Here is a 26,323-nt window from a genome sequence, read left to right as displayed (position 1 = left end):
TACGGTGAGGGAATTTAAAATGTTTTACATAATTCATCAAAACATTCAAGAAACAGAAACAATAGTGAAACATTTTCATTGACGTTTGTGATAAGATTCTCTAATTTCCGATGGTACTTCATTCATCAGAGTCCTGACGAGGTCGGCCGCGTTGTCAAATCAGTCATTACAGTTACGCCTAGACTCTCTCTCGAGCAGCTTCAGTAGAGTGCGATCACTCTCATTGTGTGAGAGCATTCTCCGGTATCAAAGTGTTGTAGGACATACGAGAGGCAATACATCACATTGTTGGCATCCTCCTCATTGATGCTTTTTTTTATCCTTAAATGAGCAATCAGTGAGCATTAGATGGCGATATACGTTCTCCCATCGGCAGATCGACATGCGCAGCCCGCATCAACAAGACCTCAGTTGTGTGCTGTCTGTGGCCAAGCAGCATGTCACTGACAGTCTGTCAGGCAGCAGCACATTCTCAGTGGCCTTAAGACCTTGCGTGCTTTACTGTGTGATCGAGTGATAAAGGGGTTTGTACCGGACAAACACCGACGCCCCGGTGTTGCTGTGATTATCGGAGCTGCTGTGCGCATCCTTGCATTGACTTATGAACACGCGATTGAATTAAGTGGCTCCTCCTTTTCTATTTTCAGCCCAGCCCTGTCAGGCCGACCAGTTCTCCTGCCAGAACAGACGATGTATACCTCAGGCCTGGACCTGCGACAGGGAGGATGACTGCGGGGACATGTCCGATGAAATGTCATGCAGTAAGTCACAAATGGCTGTTTACCACAGGTGGAACGTTTTTTTGTGTCACTGTTTGCTTTGCTCTGTCTGAATCAAAATGTAAAGTAGGCCAAGCTTGTAAAATGAATCAAATACTGATCAGGGCATTTAGGGCAGTCCCTATTTGTTTACTCATCACAGTTGATAATGATGTACCTAATTGGAGGAGAATTAAAGCCACAGTGAGTAAAATGTTCTTTTTTTCAATTATCTTATAAAACATCTCGGAGGAATGATAGAGTTGCTATCATAATGATTATGCCATCAGGTGCTTAAAGTCCATAACTCACTTCCTATGGGACTTCATAATTTATGTAGTCAACTGTGCCAGAAGCTTGTCAATAATTTTGCAGTTTATTGTCACACAGGGAAACTTCAGGTTTCACCTCTAATGGATGGTCAGAAAATATGTGCTGTGAACCCCCTAGCACAGTATAATTTGATGTAATGTGATGAGAGCACTAAAAGAACACTATAGGAAAAAAAATTTGAAAACTAATTGGACCTATTATCTTGTTACATTTTTCCCATTTTACATAAGTGTTGCTGGTGTGCGCCTATACTGTTATTAGTGATATATGATATAAGCTTTATACTTTTAAGCATGTTTAATTCCTTGACAGCCAATCAAAAACAATTGTTTTATGTTATGTTTTATTGTTATCTTAAAGCAAGTCTAATCTAACATTCCTGTTGGTTGTTGCACCACTTGAAAATAATGTTACTTGCAGCGGCTTATCATGTTGTTATTTGAATATTTTGCAAGTCCATTTCACATTCACAGCTTCATTCTATTGAGAGAGTTTTCGGAGTCGAATTATTGATGTTGTGTTCTTTGGACCAGGAACTAGACATGTCCCCACTGATAGCATTAGCTCGGAGGGAGGGTGAACTGCATCTTTTGGATTGCAATACTGTGCTTAAGTCGCGTCTCAGTGATATTATACAATCTGTCAGCTTTGGTTTGTAAAAGTTGCACTCTGTTCTTTGGATTAAGCTTGAACAACATTGATGAGAAAAAATACATCGCGCACCACGATGGCCTGAGCTCCGGAGAGTTCTTTAAAGTTGAATTGAACCTTTTCTTTATAGAAGACCGAAAGAACGTCTGAGGCTGTAAAATGATGTTTTCAGTCGGGGAAGTCGGAACTGGATGAATAACCAGCATACGTTTGAGAGATGGGGGTAACGGTTTAAAGATTCCCCTTTAATCACTACTTGTATGAAATCAGCCTGTTACAGTGATTGATGTTTGCCAAACGCTGCACCGTGCTCCGTCGCCCCAGCCTCCCTTTGTGTGTCCTAAGCTGCTCCAATACACAGTCACAAACAGCCAGGGTGTAAGCAGTAATTAAAGTTCATGCTCGGCTTCATTCGGTGATAATCAAGCTGTGCAGCAAAACATATTCTCTCCCATACTGTTGTCTGAGTGTCCTCAGGCATTACTTCTCTATAGGCACTCCACTGTGCAGCTCTGGCAGCTCACTTAGCTTCGGTGGAGCTACTGTGGGTTTTGGAACACCTGAAGCTCAGTGGTGGCCCCTTCCGAGATTGATGCTAATTTGGATTTTGTTTGTCAGTAGTTTAGTAGTTGTCACACGGTGTCTCATATCGAGCCCTCTGTTCACTTGCAGCAGTCATTATTTATGGATGCTGGTGTTTCATTTTTAGCCAAGCTCACTGTTTACTTGAAACCTTCATTATTTATGGATGTTCATGTTTCATTTTTAATGAATGTTAAATTCCAGCCGGTCATGCGCTGTCAGTAAGACCTAACAAATTTGAGAGGAGAATATTAGACACTCGTCTGATAAAGATAATATGTCTCCTCGACAGAGCCTCACTGTATCCCAGGCACCGGCAGCAGATGCCAACAAATCAATTCAAAAGTCGACTTGCATTTCATACTGCAGTCAATAAAGCTTCAGGCATCCAACGAGGATATTTGAAAAGTACTGTGTATACAGTATCTTAAAATCTGAAACAAGACGGGTATCTGACGGGAAAACAATTGTTGATCCTGACAATGTCATCAGGCCACAAAATGTAGGACAATCCGTTGTCTAATACTAACTGCAACACTGGTAACGTATACTGATGCTATAACGTTGAGCACTTTAGTTCATGAAGTCTCCTTGACTGCAGTGACGGCAGAATGATCTGCTCTGCAATGTTGTCATGGTAAAAAAAAAGAGTAAGATATGTCAGTAACTTTTCTTTTTTTTTTATTGCATATTGGCTGACTGCAGTGGTAGTGATTAGTTGAGTTTTAACTAGTATATAGCCCAGTATGATGTGCATTTTTATTGTCTCAATGTACTGATCCAGATCACCAGCAAAATGTGGGCGACAGATTTGTAAAGTTGTGCAAAAGAAGCTGTTCAGATAACTTCAGAAATGAAAAAAGTGACTGTCATTGCATGGCAACTGTAAAAAAGTCAGTTAGTTAATTACAACATTCACATCACCGACAAGATAAGAATATACAGATGAATCCATTCTTTCCCTTTTTTGCCTTGAATACCCAACGTAGAGTCGGCTCATTGTAGTGTCAGACTCTTATTAGCAACACACTGAATAGACTCATCATGTGGACTTTGGGTCGCAGCTCTTTGTGGGACAGTGGGATTGTTTTTTGTTTTTTTTAGTGTGAGGTGGCTACAAGTATGTTATCAGCACACTCAGTGCTAATTAGCATGATACGTGCACAGTAAGATCACCCACTGATAAAACTAGGATAATGTGATAATTTACTTTTGTCCATACTATTAAACTTACTCGCATCCTAATAATTTAGAGTTCACGTTGGCATAACGTTTTAGCACGTGGACGCATGCCAGTTCCCAGAGAACCAAGCTGCTTTCTATTAAATTTTACTCAAAATAACAAAATGTGTCAATATTTCTCTGATGGACTGGACTTGCCATTGATGTTTGCTTTTTTTTTTTTTACAAACCTTTCCAGCCTTCCCCACCTGCGAGGCCCTGACCCAGTTCAGCTGTTCCAATGGACGGTGCATCAGTGCGAACTGGCATTGTGATTCAGGTGAAGGCCGGAGCATTTGAAGACGATCATCGCATAAAATCTCAATCCATCCGCCATGATACATGTGTGTGTGCGTGGTCACACCTTTCACGAGTTATTTTGTGTGTGTGTGTGTGTGTGTGTGTGTGTGTGTGTGTGTGTGTGTGTGTGTGTGTGTGTGTGTGTGTGTGTGTGTGTGTGTGTGTGTGTGTGTGTGTGTGTGTGTGTGTGTGTGTGTGTAGATGACGACTGCGGAGATGGCAGCGATGAAGTGGGCTGCATCCGCTCATGCTCCAACACCCAGTTCCAGTGCACCAGTGGCCGCTGCATCCCAGACCACTGGGCCTGCGATGGCGACAACGACTGTGGAGACTTCAGTGATGAGAACACGACCTGCAGAGGTGGATCAGCACGTAAGAACGCTAGCACTACCTTTTTAAAAAAAATTGCTGTGACATATTGAGACATATTTTTAACACATCCTCTCCAGCACAAGATGAGTTTGTAATCATTCATCTTTTTCATCAAATATTAGAATTAAGAAGCATTTTATTCACGTATTTGAGTTTATCTTATTATTTATTAAACCGTCAGGCTTATGAGCTGTCTGGCAGCACTTTTATAAGGGTGGATTTTCCCACAATTCTAATCAATGTTTACATTTCAGTTTGGTAATTACAAGTTCAACAATTAGTCAGCTTGAGTCCAATAACTGTTTTCACACTCACGTGTGACTAATCCCGTCTAGTCTCCGTTTGGTATGGGAATTTTACCAAAAGCAGTTGAATCATTGAATGTAATTACCACAGAAACCTCATGCAAGCTCTTAGAAAACTCACAGCCCACTCGCTTGTCACTAGAATGTGTAGACTATTCATCAAACCGTTTCCTGATGGGAGCTGCAGGCTTCTCCACTCCCCCGTGTCTGCTGCTGCTTTTACCCCAGGGGAACTGAATCCGTCTCAGCTTTGCTCTGACTGTTGGGAAAATGTGGTTTGACTTATACATGTTAAGCAAATGGTTAATCAGTTTCAAAACGTCATGTATACAGAATGCACGACACCATGACTCAAATGAACTCATGTTATTATGTTGTGTGAATATACAATTTTGTTCCTCTCAAATGACTCATCATTTCAATGATTAATTTCTCGCAGCCATTTAGCATCCGTTATCTCCACAGGATATGTGCAATGCAACACATACAACATAATGGTGTTGTGCTACCAGTGTCTTCAATTTGTAATCAACCTACGCTGGACAAAGATATAGTGAACAGAGTCATTAAAAAGACAGAAACATCTTAGGGACATAAAACCTAAACGCTCCAAGTGAAATAGCCTCCCTCTTTGGAACTAACTGACCTAATACAGCTGCAAGTGCCCTGCTTGCAAAGATAAATATTTTGTAGACTGAAAAGTTTTTTTTTTCAGATAGCAGTTCAATACTGTCTGTCGTTGTCCGTGACAGTGTGCCGCAGATATGTGAAGCAGTAATTGTCAAATGGCTTTTGTTCCAGTGCTGCCATCTGTGATTGAGTGCAGCGGGGAGGAATTCCACTGCGTCACAGATGGGACCTGCATCCCTGAGCGCTGGAGATGTGACGGAGACAAGGACTGTGAGGATGGAAGCGATGAGAAGGACTGTGAGGGCACCAGAAGGATGTGTGACCCCAAGGCCAAGTTTACCTGCAAAGATACAGGTAGTGAATGCGATACACTGCTAACTGATGCGATAAGCAGCAGAAGTGAAATATGTATTTGACAAGAGCTATTTTTAAAGGTACTAAAGGTAAAGCTTATCCCCCCCCCCTGTAACATAGGGGTCTTGAAATTAATTGTTTCTACGATGCATCGTGATGAGGATGTGGACGATGCAGCATCCACGCAGTGACGGACCATAATCGATTATAGACTATTGCTATTACTGCTATACTACTATTCACATTTTAGATTTTAAATAATTGATACCTGTAAATGTTCAATCACCTTTGGAATATCAACATTTTAGACATACGTTTTAGTGTTGGATCTTTTAGTTGATATGTTTGGTTCACATGCAGTATAACAGGCGGCAACAGACATAACCAGAGGTGTAGTGTTTGCATGTGGTTCGTCCGTCGGTCCCACTCCCGTGAACGCAATATCTTAGGATCGCCATGGGGGGAATTTCTTTAAATTTGGTTCAAACGTTCATTTGGACTCGAGGGTTGAACTGATTCCATGTCGGTGGTCAAAGGTCAAGGTCACTGGGACCTCACAAAGCAGTTTATTGACCTAATGAATGCAATGTATCTGGAACACTTTGACAGAATCCCTTCCAATTTGGCAGAAACATTTGCTTGGAATTGAGAATCAACTGATCAGATGGTGGTGGTCAAAGTTCACAAGTCAAGGTGATTAATCACAAATGCCCATAGGGAATTCCTTTACATTTGGCACACACAACATGTACCCATTTGTTGGGCACCTTGACATCTCACAATTGCTTTGAGGAAATGTCATTGAATTTGGCATCAATTTTCATTTGGATTCCAGAAATTAACTGATGCGATTTGGTGGTCAAATGTCATATGTTCACATGACCACACACACACAATGGTTTTGGACATACCTAAGGAAAAATGGAATTGGAACTGCAACTGGACTGGTTGGCGGTGTTGTAGTCCAGCAAAAAATTATGTTAATCTTCGTATACCCTTTGAATGAGCTTCAATAACCAGTGTCTTTTCAACAAATTAAATCAAAGATTATCTTAATGCCAGGAAAGTATATTTTTTCATTTTATGAATAACTTTTGTATGCATGAGTTATAAATTAAGCTGCCATGGCTGTCTTTCCTCACATTAAAAGCCTCAGTCTCTGATGGGCTCCAGAGGTTTCACTAATCTCCACCGTTGAAGCAATGCAGCCAAGTTTGCATGTACTTGTTCAACCAATTAGGAGAAACCATTTGAATGTTTTTTTCTCACAGCCCGTGTGCCCAACCCGGCATGCGCTTTCTTTCGACAAATGTAAGGAGAAGGTCAGAAAGAGATTCAGTCACTTTCTGTTTTTAGCTCCGCAGTATTCCACTCATCCCTTGACAGTATTATCAAGAATGGAGGCGATGATGCAAGATGAAGGGTTGGTTAGGCCACACAATTATTATTCACTCTGATTGTGCTGTGTCACACCCCTGTGCACTGGTGCAGTTTCTCCTGTCCTCCTCAGGATAAAAGAGTGCCCTATCTGGCAATACTTACAAATAGAGCCATCTTAACTGTTCTGTTCCAGAACGGGGAAAGGTTGTGCTCTACTTTTGTATTTTATTTTTATTTTTCCTTCATAAGACAGTGATAACAGACTCTACTGACAATGGCAACATGAGGAAAATTTTAAAGTGGAGGACCTTTGTTACAGTTGTGTAATGTTACGTGTTAACGTTGGTGGAAAAAAAATGATACACAACAAGAAAACAGGAACTGGATAGCTGAAGAGACAAGAAGATCACACTAGTAGATATTTATCCAGCGGTACATTTTGTAGAAATGCACCTTTCAGCCTCTCTGAAATGTATCGGATGGACACAGGAACCAGATTTGACATTTGACATTGATTTCTTATGGGAAAATATATTTTTTTGTTAAAGGAGATATGTGTTGAGGTTTACTGTCAATATGCATAGAAACTTTGTGTTGTCCATAAGTGTAAGAAGAAAACGGTAACGGTAACGGTGAAATGTTGTTTTTCATGTTTTGAGTCAAAAATGGGAATCTACTGTATGTTAAGCAAATGGGGCAATATGTGTGTGGGGAATATTTTCTGAATACTCAAAGTTTCTAACTATCTAACAAGCATTGCCACTACCTCCATCCACGTGCATCTGTTACACTTACCACACATGGTTTCAGTGCTTTGGACTGTGTACTAGGATTCATTACAGGTGTATTGCATTTCATTTCTTAATTCATTCATCAAACTAAACATGAAATTCAAATAAATTCCTATAAAAATGTCCAAAACAAAGAACAACACGAAAGCAACAACTAAAGCATGGTCAGGCTTCAATGAATAATATTTTCTGAGTTAGAAAACAAAAACATATAAAGGATGTCAACAAATTGTTTGAACAAAGAACATTAATAAAAATAAAAAGTTACCAGAGCAGAATAATTGAAGCTCTGTAGGCAATCAATCTGTGGATATGCTGAAGTTTTGTTGAATTAAAGATTAAAACTTTCAGATGTTTGAGCTTTTTTTATGTTTAGAAAGAACACAATATGTAAATATATCAAATATATTATCTATGCAAACTAATAAGTTATGGTTATGTTTGATAAACTTTTCTGAGAGCCAGTGATTTTTTTCCCCCTCTTCATCTACATCCCCTGGCCCTCTTGCTCCTTCTGCAGACATACACACTCATCTCGTCAGATTGAAGTTGTGCTTTTTTTCCCCCTCCTTGCTTTGTCGTCCAAGGTGAAATTGCCAGAATCAAGACTGATTAATTAAATTATATACAAATGATTAATCTCCTTATCTTTGTGCATTACCACTAACACACATATTTTGATGAAGCTTAAAATGGAACATTTCTGTGTCACCCATACTTGCATGGGAAAAGCTTTTGCACTGGAATATCAAAGAACTTTTCCATTTTCGGTTTGCAGGGGCTCTGGCATCACATTCAGAACATTAGAAAAAAATGTCATGGGACTATATTTTTGTAGGGACAGCTGAAAAGCTTAAAAATGTTATGAAACCAAACAAACACACAGAAATACCTGGGAAAAAAACACGATCCACACACTCCTGTGTAGTTGCCTCAGCCTCCCACATCAGTTTCCACTGATCCAGCACCAAGCACAAACCAGTGGGATCTCAAAACGCTACGACGTAGCTTTGATGGAACAACTGTAAATTGTAATATGCTGCGATCCAAGCTTCACCTGGGAGAGTTAAAAAAATGATGATACATCCTCACCCCCCTGTGTGTTTCCACCTATTTCAAACTTGCACACTGACGGAATTAGACTCTGGTGCAGCTGTCAGCACAAGCGATATTGATCTTCAGTGGGGTTTCTCCCCCCCCCCACAAAGTCTAGCATTAAGCACACAACCGAGAAAGAGTTTGTTGATTGAGGCCCCCTGTGAAAAAAAAGCTTGGGCTTTTTGCCATCTCAGATTTATCCGAAGGATACGACTAAGAAACTGAGAAATGCAACATTTGTCCAATCTAAAACGAGAAAATGAATTGATCTCCACATCTCGTTCTCTACAGGCAAGTGTATCACTAAGAGCTGGGTGTGCGATGGGGACATTGACTGTGAGGACCGATCGGATGAAGAATCCTGTGAGTCGGCGGTCTGTAAGCCACCCAAGTACCCCTGTGCGAACAACACCTCTGTCTGTCTGACTCCTGACAAGATCTGCAATGGCAAAGTGGACTGTGCCGACCGCTCGGATGAAGGACCCATCTGTGGTAATGTCGCATCTGCCATCCTGTAAAATTTAGCATTACGCAAAAAAAACAACAACACGACATTGCCCAAAGTATGTGGATTTCAGAACATTGCATGCATGTGATTGCCAGAAATGAGCTGCTGGAAGAGCCATCACACAAATGTTCACTACAAGGGACTCATGCAGATACGAGTTACAAAGGAGACAACTGTTGGGCACATTGGGCAGTCCCCTATTTTGACATAATGTTCTAATAGTATAATAGACTTCCTGCGTTCCACAGAAGGGTGACAGACTGAAAAGTAAGACGTTACACATTTTATAAGTTGTAATAATATGATCTTTTTTGCTACTTACTGTCAACACTGACATCTATTGTTACCAAAATTCAATCTGACAGTAGCGTTGTCTTCATAAGGAAGATTTTATAATCACCTTTCAAGCCTAAAGGAGGTGAATGTGTGATACTCTAAAGATAAATTTTGGGCAAATAATCACTTTTAAGTGAAAAGACTGAGAAATCCTGTGAAAAATGATAAAATCCAGGGACTCGACATTGTGGATGTTGCAGTGCCCCAACTCTGTTTGAGCTCCTTTGTTTGTCGTCTCTTGTAAAGATAGAAACATTGAAGTTGGTGGCACTGTTTAAAGGAAAAAAATGAAATGGTGACTAATAAATGAACCACATTTACATTACATCGAAAATTAAGTCAGCAGCACATTTTTCTCTGAAACTCTAAAGTTTCGATGTAGCACTCGTTGTAATTTACATTAGATCGGCCTGGAGTTAAAAAGAATGTCAAACTATTGCGTCACCTCCTCCAATTCTAACTGTAGAGTTTGAGGGAATGTTGCCTGCTGAGGCTGCTCACAGCACTTGCGAATCATCTCAGCTCATTTTTGCATCTAATATCATATCACGGGATGCTGAGAAATATCTTCCAGTGAAGTTATGCTCCCATCCTCTCCATCACGTTCAGCAGCTCAGAGCCTGACAAAGAGCCCATTCCTTTTGCCTCAGAGACCAAAGGGACAGAACATGAAGAACATTATGGCAATGTGAAAATGTTTGTCCATCAGCCTATAAAGGGAAGACAGGGATCTCATGTGACCAGCCCCGGCCATCTAATCTCTTAAAGTGTTCAGTGTAAACACGGAGGTTAATTTTCTAAAGTGTGTCTAACCATGCCTATGGGGGCCCCCACTGGACCCTTGAGTTTCTGTGTAATTGTAGCTGAAAAGAGGGCTTCTGCCTGCACATAGACAGTTAGGATGTGCTCAGAAGGACCTTGAGGATCTAATTGATTTGCAACAGCTCAGCAGGATTCCTGCCCTTCACATTGACAACTATGACCACATGGTCCGTTCCCGCTGCTGAGAGGGTGCTACGGCGTCCACACAAAGCCACGAGTCTTAATGACGGTGCGGGAAAAAAAAGAGGCCAGACCAGTTTCATTTTCACCAATATTCTGTTTCATCTTGACCTGGCAGCCTCACACAAGAAGCAGATGCGCAGGGTGGGAAAGGGACAAAAAGCACGATGTTAAGACATGTCCATCTTGATATCACTTTTAAAAGGAAAAGTGAATTAGGATCTTTTTGAAGCCGTGACAGAAATAAAAGATATTCATTCCCAGATGAATCCACACAGCCTAGTGTATTCAAGCATGCTCATTATTCAACACCTTAATATTCATTAGATTGTTCCTCAATGTGCTTGCTTTATAATCTCTAGCGATTGAGTGTGAGTAAAAAGTGTGCTAGCTTTCCAATATGCTCAAAAATAAAACATTTTAGATTCAGCAATTTGTTGAAAATTAGTGGCGTGTGAAAAAGCCAAAAACCACTGTCTTACAAGAGTTCCCACACACATTTTGTTTTTTAAATCTCATTCTCTCTTCCAGTGTCTAAGAATGTCTGTCCTATCTTCACCCCAGATATGTGTCTTGTAGCCAGAGGGGGTTGCAGTCACCAGTGCACCGTGGCACCGGGGAAAGGGGTCGTCTGTTCTTGTCCCCCTGGGCTTCACCTGGACTCCAGCAACAAGACCTGTGAGGTGGTCGACTACTGCAGCCGCCACCTGAAGTGCAGCCAGGTGTGTGAGCAGTACAAGACCACAGTGAAGTGCTCCTGTTATCCAGGATGGATGCTCGACCCAGACGGGGACAGCTGCCATAGCACAGGTATCCGACCCTGGTTTTTTAATGTTTGCTTTACTGATGCTGTTTGTTGTCGTGATGTGATGTGCTGTGGCTGTGGGCTTGTGTCTGCAGCAATATTACATTTTATCCTAGGGCATACTAGTACCTCTCAACAATCTTTGCTCCAGAGTTGGAATCTTGCAGTGTTGGTCCCGTCGTTCTTGAAAAATATGAGTTTTACATGTTACTTGAAAGCAAAGATTCATACGATAGACAAGAGAAACTGAAGAGAAACAGAAGAAAGTCAAACTACAGAACTGGAAGGTTCTTGTGTTAGTGTCTCTGAGTGCTGAAAAAGTGCAGAGGTGGTCTGAGGAATAGTAATAGAGGGTGATTGAGAGTACTGTCAGGTCAAATTCAATCAGTTTCAAATCTAGAGAGGCATCTGGGCGATGAGTCCTGTCTGTTTCTATCCGTACTGACGCTGAGTGAAGGAAGCATGTTCTCCATCCTCAAACCACCAGGGCTTTGTTACTTCATTCAGCTGTGCAGCAGTTCACCTCAGGCCTAATCTCATATAACCAAAAATGATTCACCAGTGTAATATCACATTATAAATTAAAGCTTTACGCTGTTCTGGTGCTGTCATTGAATAATCTTTTTGATGAGACAGCTTGGAATACAATAGTTACACACACATGCTGTTAGTTTGACACATTCAGATTTATGGACCTCGTTTTGATTACTAGCCTCTTTCACTACAAGATTGATGGCACTTGCAGCTCTAATTGTACATTAACGCAGGAAGAGAATACACAATTTTCCCGGGAAGCTAATCAGAATTCTACAGCTTCATCATAAATCAAATTTTTCATACAAACACAAACATTCCAATTTCATATTGAGAGAGGTGTTATTGGATTTTTTGAAGTCCTGAGCACACATCTGCACCTCCCTTTCCTTCGCATATCTCAGTAATAAAATATTTGTTAGGAAAACATGCAAATTCAAATCTTCTCTCCAGTAGCATTGTAGCTGGTTTGGTTTCAGAACTGAAATGTGTCATTGAAGCAAGGACACAATTTTAATTGCATTCGTGTGCAAACAGTAATGTTCCCTAAAGTATTATTTAGTCTAGAGTGCTGTGAAGATAAGGCTTGCAAAAAGGCCGATATTTGAAAGACTGTGTGGATGTACAGGGTGTGTTCTGTGTGTTGATAAATTAGTTTGAATGTGTGAGTGTGTGATGGATTTTGAGTTTTAGTTTTACAAACATTTTTCAGAAACAGAGCTGCTCTGGAGCTGGTAATAATCTTGCTGATTGAGCTAAGCCTCAGTGGGCATGACAAGTTCAGTATGCAAGCACTGTTGCCAGCTTCAGGACGTCATTAGATTTAGCAACTTCTTAGACACCCTACAAATTTTATTTCTCAAAAGAGACTGCTTACAAATGTATCTGCTTTTTCAGAAAATGGAAAATGTAATGTGTTGATTCCCCAAGCATTTGGTAGCAAATTGGTTTGGCTGTAACTGATGGACATACTGTGAATTTGCACCACATGGTAGTGAAAACATGTCCTCTACACAGTGGATCAACAAAGCAAGAGCAAGCTGAGTGAAATAGTTTAGGAACTAAACTAAGGTCAGTTGTCTCCATTCCCCTGGAGATTTTACTTGATAGAAACAAGCAACTGTTTTTCATTTTTCACTGTTCAGTCCTAAACATATATATCTATCGCATGTGTGTATCATTCAATATTGCATTTGCTTTGGTGATTTGGGCATCACTAATTTTGCTATTCTATTAGCAAATGTTGCAATTATAATTCATTCATCAATCCATCCATCTATTTTTTGCAGCTTAACCAGTGTCAGGTCATTGTAGGTAGATCAAGCAAATGTGTCCCTCTCCTCAGCAATTTCTTACAGCTCCTCCTGGGTTAACTTCAGACATTCCTAGGCCAGAAGAAATATAAACGCTCTTCAGAAGATTATGGCTCTACACGAGGTCCTCCTACCATGACCTACAATGGAAGGCCTCTTCGAGGCTTCCTAATCAGATGTTCGAACGACCTCAACTGACTCCTTTTAATGTAAAGGAACAGCAGCTCCACCCTGAGCTCCCTCCAAAATTTCGCAGCGCCTTGCCCTATCTCTGCAGCTATGCCCAGGAGGGAACTCATTCCAGTCGCATGTATCAGCGATTGTTGTTTCAAATAACTACACAAAGCTCATGACCATAGGACGAGGAAGACCTTCTTGTAAATCAGAAGCTTTGCCTCCTGGGTTAGCTCACTTTTCACGTTTTAGGTATATTGTCTGCTTTTTCTGCCGACAAAGTGCTCTTTCTGCCGACCGACAATATCCCCGGTCAACAATTGTCCTCCCCCGGCTGAAAACAGCCTAAGTGTGCCATTAGGCCATTAGACCATGACAGTGAGCCAACATTCACAATATCAATATCCTTTGACTGCAGCAGCTAAATGGAATTAAATGTTTTTCAAGAAAAAATGCCATCTTGGTTAACTTGTGCTCTCACTGCCTATATGCAAAGTTGCTGTTGATATCTGGTGATGTTACTTAAATGAGAAGGGCAATTGCATGATTATTTCAATAAATGGCGGGCACAATCATAAGGTGTCAGCAGGAAAGCTAAGCTGGCATTTGATGGAGGTTTGGTGGTTGGCAGGTAAACCATCATACAGGGTTTTTGTTGATCCCTTGCCTTTTTCACCAAGACTCAAATCAATTGATTTACAGAGCATACTGTAAATAACAAAGCATAAGGTAGTTTAATGAAAAATGAGTTTAAGTTCTGAATTAATTGAATATAAGTGACCGTTTCCTTCGTGTTCAATATGAGTGACAAAGAGTTACTTATTTAATTGAATTAGTTGGTACTATAACATGGAAAGGGAATTATTAAAGATTTAAAGAAACTGGTCGGGATCAAGGGGCCAAGGAGGTCTTGATTCTGTAAGCACAGAGGAGTCCAAAACTTAGTGGTCACACACTTTTGAGTCCCACTGTATATTAGAAGCAATCTGTCCAATGATAAACTATGTCATTAGCTACCAATTGTAAATCAACAATTCTAGATGAAGTGCAAATTATTTCCCCCCAAAAAAGCATATTTAGTTCTACTGCATCTTGTACAAGGTGATATTTGTATTTGTGTATTGGTAGATACTTATAGGAAGCTCTTTCTGTCTCTACTGTACATGTACATTTACAGGTGTATGTGTGCACGTGTGAAAGCTTGTGAATATTTCTTTTGACTTCACAAAAAATTGCATCAGTTCAAACTCTCCAGGTCCAATCAATCCGTTTGACAATAATATTCCTCAATAAATGTGCTCAAACTCTTTGTGAATGGCCATTGAAACCTTCCAGTCAGTTTTTAGTCTGTGCAAAATACTGTCCACTACATAATGTCACACATGGATGATTAATTAAGTTACCCAAGACTTCGCTCAGCCTGTGGTGCTCATTTCTTCTCTCTCCCCATGACCAGATCCCTTTGAGGCTTTCATCATTTTCTCAATCCGGCATGAGATTAGACGGATAGACCTTCACAAGCGGGACTACAGCCTGCTGGTGCCAGGGCTGAGGAATACCATTGCACTAGACTTCCATTTCAATCAAAGCCTCCTTTACTGGACAGACGTGGTGGAGGATAAGATCTACAGGGGGAGGCTCTCCGAGTCTGGCGGTATGCACATGCACACACACACACACACATATTTACACAAACATTTGCTATAAATCTAAAGACTGTTGTCATGTATTGGCTACAGAGAGTCATCTCCTGCTCATCATTACTCCTGTAGCTGTAATGGAAGTCAAAGACACTTCCACTGATAACGCTGTTTTATTCGGCTGTTTTTACACACAGCTCAGCTCTGATACATTGAGTTGATATTGTTACTCCCTGAAAATGTATCTCAGACACACCAAAGTAAAAAAAAATAATAATAATCTGCAGGTCCAGAAGTCTTTAGTTGTAGTAGAACAGTATCTCCCTCTCAGGATTTCTCTTTAACTATGTGTTTTTTTGAGTGGAAGAGCATTCACCCTTTTGTGAGACACTCACTCAAACCCCAGCACCTGAGAATAATTGTAAACTGGATTATAAATATTGTGGGAAAACCCTTTACAATGCTTATTAATGGAACCCTGTAGGAAAAAAATGTATTTATATGAAAGAACTTTCCTCAAGAATTTGTGAGTTTCCTCTTCTGCTTTCCAGAATGTTTTTTGCAAGCCCTGTAAAGAGACACCAACCACTGCAGCCCCTCGGATACAATTTATGTTAGTTAGCTACATAGTCATGCGATTGTGTATGTCATTGTATTAGGGGTGACAGGGATTGAGGTGGTTGTGCAGCACGGCCTGGCCACCCCAGAGGGACTGGCTGTGGACTGGATTACGGGGAAACTATACTGGATCGACAGCAATCTGGACCAGATTGAGGTGGCCAAGCTTAATGGAGATATGCGGACCACACTGATCGCTGGAGGCATGGAGCATCCACGGGCCATTGCTCTCGACCCAGGGCAGGGGTAAGATATGCAGCCTTCTGGTCGCTCTGCTACCCATCAGGCACTGAGATTATTGGGATAAAGTAAAATTACAGCTTCTTTGTGTTCCTCACGTCTGCATCCGCCTTGATGTATGAAGATGTCTGCTGTGTTAAGGTCCATTAAAGCAGCAGATATAGAATACATCAATAACAGTGCAGTGTTCTCCATTCCAGTTATGTCAACTGATGTGGCTAATACCCCCCAACCATTGCTCCTGCTATTTGATTGTTTCTCCCTTGTGCCCCGGGGACCTTTTTTTTTCTTTAAAACATTTTAAGCAAGACCTTTGAATCAAAGCCAAGCATATGCTTGGTTTTTTATTTGTCCATCATACCCCTGAGGTTCCAATTTTCAAATTTTCATAGTTGTGTATCCTGCTGAGATGCATGGGGAGAGTGTTTGTAGACTGATCTGTGGCTCTGAAATGGTAGCCTCGCCTTAGAGTCCGCGAGCAAGTCATTAAAGGAAACACAGCAGCTATCGCAGTGCATTGATTACTTTCATTCCCTTGTTATTACAAGTGTTATGATTAACCTCTTAATTTGTGAAATTTGGTTTTTCGTGGGTCAGCACTGACATCAAACTGGGGTAACAGGTCTGACTCCTGCTGATGCTCCACACCTGGAGTTGTTTGCAATGTGATTTTGCACTTTGCCATCCATTCTTTTGAAATGAAACCAAACTGCCTGAACAGAACACACTCACATGCGGCAGACAGAAAAATCCTTACTTTAAATGTGCAACACACAGTTAACACACTCCTTTAGTTCAGGATTAGCATCATAGTATGACCATGGGGATGCTGGGGGAGTTTAAAAATATAATCAAATACAACGATTTCACTAATTTTTATGTAGTTGCTTTTTGATCATGTAAAAATAAATCAAGCTCAAAATGTAGGGGAGGTGTTAAATAGCAATTAACATGATAATATAGATCCATATTGTCAGTTTTTCCATGAATGTGGTTGGAGTAGAACTGTCCCACATTTTCCGTTTGAAAGTCCAGTAATTGCAGCAAGCTACAGTGTGAGTTGTTGGCCTTGCATGGGAGCAGTGGGTCAAACAATCTGTAAAAGGATATATTTGTATAAATTCAAGAATATATGCACAAGAAAAAATTAAGACCATTGGCAAAATAAACACGAGAATAAGATAAACCAAAAACAGATTTTGTATCATAACATCTGAACCAATTGTGTCAAGCAATTATGACAATTTGCCTTCAATCTAACCCAATAACCTTTTTCTTGTGCTTGTGCTGCAGTCGATGAATGTAGTGCTTCATTTATTAATTCAAAAATATAGATGAATGTTGCCTTAGAATATAATCCCGACATTGACGATGTCCCTACAGAATGCGTATGCTGTTGCAATTGCTTTGCATATGTATGTATGTATGTATGTAATTTCAATGACACCGGGTTGGACTGTCACTTTTTGTACAGTATGTGGACAGATCATTTCTGCTAAATCTTTTTTGTCTCTTTGCGTTACATCAACAATGAGTGGGAGCTGACTGAGTGAGTGCTTAGCACATCTGAGACGGTACGTTTTGCAAAACTGTAGATTACCTCAGACCAGCCATCGCTCAACCCCTGCCTAAAAGCAATGAATACAGTGGATAGATTTTAAAGTGAGGGACATGGGTATATGTAACATTATGGGTAGGAGCCTGGTCAGGTCCAGATTGATTTAGAAATAAGACGCCCCCTCTATTGAGATTGGAGGTATCGTTAGGTAGGTTCTTCTTAATATAAGGGGAAACCTTGATTTGGATAGGGAGCTGTGGTTGCCGGGCTGATGTGGTTTCACAACAACTCTACATGGGCACATAGAAAGTTAGTGTGTAAGTTTGTGTGTCATATAGAAGGTCGATTGAGGTTTTGATCGAGGTAGTGCATGTTGCTGTGCTCGTTTCAGGTTTAAATGCTGTGTGCGTGTGAATATAAAAGTAAACGGAATCATCGTGCGTTTTTGATCTTTTTTCTTCGACTGTTCAATATTGCTTCAATACTGTGCATCATGCAGGTAAGAATTGTTGCATAGCAGCAGCTGCTTTGAGTCAAGGACATACTGAAAAAAGATTTTAAAAATGTAGGGGCATCTGAGTGGGGTAGTGAAAAAAAAAACTTACCACTGAAGAGTGCATCAGGTGTTGACCAGGCCCCCCATCAAACACAACTGTCAGTGTTTGCCAGTGCTGTCAGGTGGTGAACATGGCGAGGGAGCATTCCCATGTCACTGTGCTGTGACTTTACCGGTTGGTTAAGGCACCCTGGTGGAAGAGGGTGGGGTCTTGGCAGGATGTTAGGATTTTTCCTTTAGCTGTAAAGATGATTCTGCGCTCAACCTAAAAAAGCCCTATTTTTTTATGTTTTTATCCTTATATGATTAAATCATGTTAAGCGGACTGATGGCCGTGTATGGAGTACTGAAGTCTACCAACTAACGTGACAGCCTGGCCTTGTGTGTTGCAAGTCTGGTTGTGCTGTTTGTCCCTCATTGGTGTGGTTTGTTTTCCTGGTCTGCGGCACTCAGTCAACTGTAGCTACAGCCGGACAGAAATCTGTGTCACAAGCGTGACGTCATCATGCAAGGCTGGTGGTGGTGGAAGCTGTCTGGCTGGTAGGCCTCTTGCTGCTCTGCTCCTCTCTTAATGTGATCAGTTTACAGTGGGTTTAACTGTGTGTAGATGATGCTTAAAGAAAATCTACTCTACCAAGGTTGCATATTTAATCTGGTAAGTTTTGGTTTCACATTGCAATTTAGGGAGCGCACAAAATAATTTTGTGTGACATACGCACATGCTGTCGTCATCACCTATTGTACATGGACTGCGTCTAACTCTACTTTATATTGATTTAATTGTAGAGGGGTGTGCGTCTGACTTTAGCCCTTTGTCAATTCCGCTGGGTGGTTGTCATTCCTGGTTGATTTCGTTAATTTCGTTTCATTATGGTATCACTACCAGCATCACCAACTTCAGGTGCCAAACCACGGTTCCCTCCGGACCAATTGGTGTGGACCGTGGTTCCAGTCACCTTTCACACCTGTTATTTTGGTTTGGACTGAAAAGTCCAAAGGTCCGGACCAAACAAGGAAGGTGTGAAACTGCCCTAAGAAAGAATGTTCACCTTCCCTGGATCTACCAAGCACAACAATTTGGTTCACTGCTCTTCCACTGTCACTGTTTGCATCAGCAGCTAATAATGAGCTCGGACTGTCCTGCATACTGTATATGACTTCATCGCTGATACTCTCTTTACGCCTGTCCTAATCTATTGAACTAAGAGGGTACATTTTGGTCCATCCATGTACTTGGATAGATTTATACACAGTGCATGTTAGTTGAATGCGTGTAGTTACGTCTATCAAAGAGCAATGACAAAAACTAAACACGCAGTTGTGTCATTTTTTGAGAGTAACTACTGCAGTGCTGGAAAAACAGTTGGGGGATTTTATTCACTTCCACTTTACTGAATATGGCACGTTTGTTCCAGATGATGTATGGTAGAGCAAATTATACAAAATACGAAAACAATTGTCTCTGCTGTTGCTGTGTTGCTAGTATTTAATATTAAGCGCTTACATTGGATTAATGTATCTGAGAACTAGCCAGTGGTTGTATACTGTGGCCAGTATATTTCAGATTAAAGCAAAACCCAGACATTCCTAAAATCAATTTAACCCTCTTGAAAAATGACTAATCTTCTCATGCACTCTCTCCTATGGTACTCTTTCACATTTGGGAGGATGACTACATTTCATGGCCGTACAGAGAGTAGGATTAATGGGTGCTTTTGGTGCCTAAAGACGCATTTCCATTCCAGGGTAATAAATTTAATCTAATTACTTGAATCCACTCAAAGGAGTGGGTCATTGATCAGGTAAGCCTTATCAAGTGAATACCGCTATTGATCTGGACAAGGATATTTCTTCCTAACACTGTTTCGTTGTCGTCAGTGCGTGATTTAAGCTTGAACACCCATTTTCCCCCTGCATTCGAGCTGACTTTGTGAACCATATCAGGACATAAGTGATGTGTGCTGGGTTGGAGTAGGACACTGTTCATTTTCAGGCCTCGTTGAGCTGTGAAAAGTAATAATAAAACAGATGGTCTGCCATTTCAAGGCCTGTCACAGATGTTGAGGGTTGCACTGGATCGCTGGGGCTGTTTTCGGACAGCCATCAGCACGTCTGTTAATGTAAACATTCACAACAGCATTACTGTTTTTTCTAGTGTAATAGCACTGAGCGTTAAATAGCACTAAAATGACAATGGTTAATAAGGTCTAACATCTTTTTTTGTGTCTTATTGTTGCTTTTCCTTAGTAAAGTAAAAGTAAACAGACAACGATCAATAATAATCGCTACCATTTTGGGTTCCTGCACCAAGGATCCTCTTCTGGACTGACTGGGATGCTACTTTCCCCCGAATCGAGGCTGCAGCCATGAGCGGAGGAGGTCGGCACATAGTGTTTAAGGATATGGAAATTGGCGCCTGGCCTAATGGACTGACTCTGGATCATCTGGAAAAGAGGATTGTTTGGACAGATGCACGGTACGCTGTTAAGAGTTTTCACGTTGTGTGCAGAAGCATGCGCACCTTTAATGACTTTTAATGGATGTATGAAATTATATGCTGCAAAAGAGTCCCTATTCACTGAGTAAAAAAAAGTACTTGAATCTCTAGTCTACCAGTGGGTATTTAATAATAGAGGACATGTAATATTTAGAGATCTAAGTACAATGGCCCTATATGGTGTAAGTGGGTCTCCATCAGTGGACTGGTGGGTTAAACTTTGATCTGCCTGCTTCTGCAGTTCCCTTTTTTCTTTTGCACATGTGGAGAGTAGTTTAAACTTTGATATGGCCCTTTGTGTTCATCTCTTTTGAACAGCTCCGATGCCATTTTCTCTGCACTCTATGATGGTAGCGGGGTCATTGAGATCCTCAGGGGCCATGAATACCTGTCCCATCCCTTCGCTGTGTCTCTCTATGGAGGCAATGTGTACTGGACGGACTGGAGGACGAATACTTTGGCAAGAGCCAATAAGTGGACTGGGCAAAATGTCACAGTCATCCAGAAGACGAGTGCTCAGCCTTTTGACTTGCAGATCTTCCACCCCAGCAGGCAGCCACAAGGTAAGAACAGTTTTTCTGGCTTCACTGTATATGAGAAGAGACACTCATAGAAAAGAGACAATTAACTTGTTTGTTGGAATGCTATCTCTATATATTCTGTCCGTTTATCTTAAGGTTGTGTGTTACTTATTGCCGTGCCATACAGTGCTCTATATAGTTGTATATATATACATTGCTTGAAAGCACAAAACCTCTTAAACAGTTTTGCAAACAAAACCTCCTCATCATGTGTTCCCACCTGTAAATTTGGTTCAACACCAACACATCTAATTCTGACCCTCGGATTCTAAACTATAAATTAATGTTCACCAACAGTAATCTTTTTTTAGAAATTTCATTTTTAGGCTTGTGCACAAAACAGTATGCCTATAGAGCTTTAAAGTTCATCTTATAAGAATTCAGATTAAATTCAGCTACAATCTCTCCAGTACCACTGGTTATTGACTGAGGATTCATTATCTTGGAATTTTCGTGAAGTGACACAAGGAGAAAAAACAAACAGCACATTGTAATCAATTTCAACTTTGGCCTTTGTCTTCATTTGGCTTGTCAAACAGTGCTCATGTGTCTGAATGAAAAAAAGTACTCATGCAGAGAATTAGCCAGCTTGAGTTACTGGTACCTCTGCATCGGTTCTCCTATTATCCAAATTATTGTAATTGGCTCATGCTATATAATGAAACACGTTGTCTCATATACTGAATATGAATAAAGAGAGCTGCCGAATGAGAACCACATCTGCCAATGAATAATTGTGGCACATCCAATAATCGGATCAATTAGTAATATGAATAGTGTGTTGTGATGACAGGAAATACATTAAAAAAGGTCTGAAACTTCATTAATATTCACAGCCATTTCTTTTCAGTGAATGCCTCTGAATCTGTGAGTGCCACAGCTGAATAAGTAATCACTTTTGTGTAACCTGGGTTATCCAACACTGATATGTCATCTGATAAAAGGCCATAGACATGAAAGACAATTTTTGTTTCATATGCAGATTAACTTATATGAGATAGTGAACAGTTTAGAATCAATAGCATGAAATGCGTTTTCATTCCTGTTGATCGTGTGCTTTTTTTTTCTGGAAATAGACTGTAGGCTGTAGAAATTGATTTGATTGATTTGTTAAGCACATCTGCCAAAATGAAACACCGGGTTATGGATCATTTTGGCCATGTGTGCCAAGACCTACTGACTGATCAGTCTGTTCCACAGCTCCCCTTTGCTGCATTGTCAAGTTTCACCATCCTTAAAGAGGCATTATTGCAGCAATGATGTACGGCTTGTCCAATGTGTCCCAAGTTGATTTGCTTGTTTCCTTCCTGTTTCTGCATTCTCCTGACTGTTCACTATAGATAAGTGTGAGTAAATGGGACCGCTTTCCCAAAGAAGACAGTAAGCGTTCCTAATCCGATTTAAAGGCGCTCAACTGGGGGGATCTGGCTATTATCCACTCTAGCCTCAACCGAGGCCTTGAAGTGAAGCTCCACTAGACCCCGATCAACTGGACCATAGAAATAGAAAGGGAGGGATTTGATGGAAATGGGCGAACTCAACAGCAGTATGACGCTTGTCTTTGGAGCTATTCTGCAGGTGCCACAGTGAAGCATTGAGGCATAAACAGCCTTTGAATGATATGCAAGTCATTTGAAAGGGACTATTTTAACCTGAGAATGAGTAACAGACATTTACAAATGAGGAGGTCGATTGGACTGTTGCTATATTAAGTTATTGTATAACAGATGATGAGCGTTCATTTTTTTTGTCCCTTTATTTATCATGTTCCCCTGAGTGAATGAAGAAGAAAAAGTGGCGGGGCAGAGAATAATTCAGTAGAATCTGTTAACTGTCATAATTGTGATGCTCAGTGAGTGCAAAGCTCTCCTTAAACAATATAATATTTGTGCCATTTGGAAAAAAACATTTACTGCAGACAGACAAACCACACTATAATTATGTCAGCAGTAGTATGCCAAATGTATTGGGCCTCAAAACAAATAAGTACAGCAACAATAAGGTCTCTGTGGCATTAATAAATATTATATTGTATCATCACCGGTAGGGATGTACCTGGATCCAAATATGTTATTCAGAAGAGCAGAAGCAATGCCATAGAAACAGATATTTCTGTTTCAACCCAAAGTTGCTCTTTGAATGTAACCATGAATGACATGCAGTATCTGCTGTGTCTCACCCATTATGTTTCTTTAAACAATTCATATCTTTATGCCGCACGGTTAAATGCCCATTGTGTTTGCAAATTAGTTAATCCTACTATGTTAGTAGGATTAGGACGTTTTCAGTTGGTTGATGCATACAAACTTTTGTACACCTTGAATCACTGCACTGGGTCTTCTCTGAATATGACTTGTGGATTGAAAAATAAGCATTTCTCCTTATTTTTGAGAATAGCCTCATTTTCACAATTTCTTGCAAAGGAATCTGACAGGTCAGAGCCAAGCAAAACACCCTGGCTCTGTTTTTGTTGCCTGTCATCGCTCCAGAGCATGATTCAGGTGAATGCAGAACTGTTGTGATGTCTCTGTATTAGCATAGAGAGTGTGCTGTTTCCAGCTCACTGAAACAGAGCTGCTCTTTATTTTGTTCTTTTCACTTAAATAATCCACAGTTATGATGCAATGTTGCTCTCCAATATGTTACTGAAGGGTCCCTGGAAATGAACTTTGAATGAGCTTGTTTGACATGAATCATCCAGAAGGAGATGGAGGTGTTTGATGCATGAAATACGATTGCATAATAACAGGAAATAAGTGAACAGTGGGTGATGTTCTTTAGTTGTGCTTCGGTGATTTATTCTGAATAGAGTCCTTCAAATGTATGGTTCCTTTAAATTGTGTTTCCGGTTATAAGCAGGCAAGATTCAGCTTGCTGTGCATGTCTGCGAGGAAATGTCGGCAGAGGTCTTATTCTGCTCCGCTTCAGGAACAGCGTAGCTGACATAATGTCGCCCTTGACTCACTGACAAGTGACAAAGAGTAAACAGTATAATCCATCCTTAAAATTTCGGACTTATTTCCAATATCTCTTAACCTCTTAAATCCACCTGAACAAAAGATGAACAAAAACCCACCAAAAAAAAGAAAACAATTTAAACATTACACACACATTGTGGGGCATTTATTTTACTTGTGACCTTGTTGTTAATAAATGCCAGTGTTGTATTTCTTTTCACAACTGTCATGGTCTCAAACTTCATTACTTTCTCTTATACAACAATAATAATTTTGTAACTAGTTGTTTTGAGCTATGCTTTTTTTTTTTTTTTACATCTCATAAATATATTTTCTTTGAGTGGCAAATGAGTTGTAACAAATTGTATTGTAACAAAGTGTTCTACGCCCTCACATATAATCATGGTCACACTCTTGACTTAGTGCACAAACATGTTTTGATGTGTTAACGACATAATTGACCGACGTGTCTCAGACCACTCGTTATTTTTGACACCACCACACTTCAGGCTGACACTGCAAATCAGAATCTACTGTCTGTGTGAAACTGTGGTTCTGCTCATATCGAACTATATAACTCTACAAACCAATGCACATAACCCCGGTGGCTGTTCTTGGGTCTAGATTTAACACTAGAGTATAACAATCCTTTGCTGTTAGAGCCCCTAAGCCCTGGAATGACCTGCCTGAGGTGCTCCGACTCACCAGCTCGCTATCTTCTTTAAAGTCACTTCTTACCCTTCTTACCCCTTTCTCTTTCCTGCTTATCCTATAATTTTATGATCATGTCTGTCTCAATTCATTTTATACTGAAATCTCTGTTTATTTTGACTGTTGTGTGTGAAGCATTGGGTAACATTGGTTTTTTAAAAGGTGCTATACAAGAAGACTATGATACAACTGTTGTTATACTTTACAATACTTTATTATTGTGTTCCAATCCATGACCGGTATTTATCCTGGCCTGTCTATTTGCTTGTCATCTTAACTCCTCATGCTGAGCGTTCTGGCATGTTCTCTCTCTTCCCATCAGCCTCTAACCCATGTGCAGAGAGTGATGGACACGGTCCCTGTTCACATCTGTGTCTGATCAATTACAATCGCACTGCTTCTTGCACCTGTCCACACCTCATGAAGCTTTCAACCAACAAACAGTCCTGCTTTGGTGAGTGAGAAAAAGGTTGTTTTGTCTTGTTTTTCCTTTTTCATGCTTTCTAGGATCAGGAGATTCAGTAAAAAAAGGGGGGAGGTCTTGTTGTTTTATTCAATTTGACTTATTCTATAGCATTTACAATCAGGCTGTGATCACACCCTTATCTGAATCTGATTAATGGCATCACCAAGTTCCACTCTGTCAAATTATTGATTTCTTAATCATCTCACCAGCACTGAAGAAGTTTCTCCTGTATGTGCGCCGGTCTGAAATCCGCGGTGTGGACATCGACAACCCTTACATGAATGTCATGACCGCACTAACGGTGCCAGACATCGATGATGTCACCGTGGTGGATTACGATGCCCAGGAGGAGAGGATATACTGGGCCGACATCAAAACCCAAACCATCAAACGGGCCTTCATCAATGGCACCCAGCTAGAGACCATCATTTCCGCAGGTGGGCTCTTTTTAAAAAGAAACTGCTCTGTATTTTAATGAATATGTTCTCTTATTCTGTCAGTTTGACATGCTTGCGTGATGGAGTAAAAGTGCACATCATTTGTCGAAATTGATACTGTTTACACCTTAATTTTGCTAATGTTAGATGTAGCTGATTTACCTGAGCTTAAAAGCAAAGCGCACAGACGAGACGGCTTTTACATGTTTTATTCCCCGCAGACATAGTGAACTGCCGCGGCCTGGCTTTGGACTGGCTTTCGAGGAACTTATATTGGCTCAGCTCCGAAAATGACGAGTCACAAATCAATGCGGCTCGCTTTGATGGGTCCCTGAAGACCTCCATCATCCACGGCATTGATAAGCCAAGGTGCCTTGTAGTGCACCCCGCCAAGGGGTAAGTAGATTAGAGCAGTCTGTTCACTCTGTCAGTACCTTACTTTCAATGCATAGTATTAGGAAACCTGACGCCAAACCTCACCTGAAAGATCAGAGCCTCATTGTAAAAAGAATAAGTTTGACATGCTTTTTATCAGGTGGAACAAAATAACTGGATTACTAGTCAGAATTAAAAAACAACAACAACATTCATAGATTGTTATAAACCTCATTATAC

The 26,323-nt window shown here is 40.6% G+C and overlaps 1 protein-coding gene across 1 annotated transcript in view; it reads left to right on the top strand.

Annotated features, from left to right (window-relative positions):
- lrp1bb (low density lipoprotein receptor-related protein 1Bb) overlaps positions 1–26,323 on the top strand; it is a 222,588-nt gene that overhangs the window by 116,588 nt on the left and 79,677 nt on the right. The window contains exons 18-30 of the mRNA XM_047337429.1: positions 648–761; positions 3,745–3,825; positions 4,047–4,217; positions 5,324–5,506; positions 9,067–9,267; positions 11,186–11,431; positions 14,904–15,101; positions 15,747–15,951; positions 20,371–20,535; positions 20,875–21,119; positions 25,128–25,259; positions 25,481–25,708; positions 25,930–26,104. Of these exons, the coding sequence (XP_047193385.1) occupies positions 648–761; positions 3,745–3,825; positions 4,047–4,217; positions 5,324–5,506; positions 9,067–9,267; positions 11,186–11,431; positions 14,904–15,101; positions 15,747–15,951; positions 20,371–20,535; positions 20,875–21,119; positions 25,128–25,259; positions 25,481–25,708; positions 25,930–26,104 (2,344 nt within the window). The remainder of the gene's footprint in view (positions 1–647; positions 762–3,744; positions 3,826–4,046; positions 4,218–5,323; positions 5,507–9,066; positions 9,268–11,185; positions 11,432–14,903; positions 15,102–15,746; positions 15,952–20,370; positions 20,536–20,874; positions 21,120–25,127; positions 25,260–25,480; positions 25,709–25,929; positions 26,105–26,323) is intronic.

The sequence above is a fragment of the Scophthalmus maximus genome, chromosome 14, assembly GCF_022379125.1.
Source record: "Scophthalmus maximus strain ysfricsl-2021 chromosome 14, ASM2237912v1, whole genome shotgun sequence".
In the NCBI taxonomy this organism is placed as follows: Eukaryota; Metazoa; Chordata; class Actinopteri; order Pleuronectiformes; family Scophthalmidae; genus Scophthalmus; species Scophthalmus maximus.
Note: the sequence above shows the minus strand (reverse complement) of the source record. Positions and strands in the feature narration are given on the sequence as shown.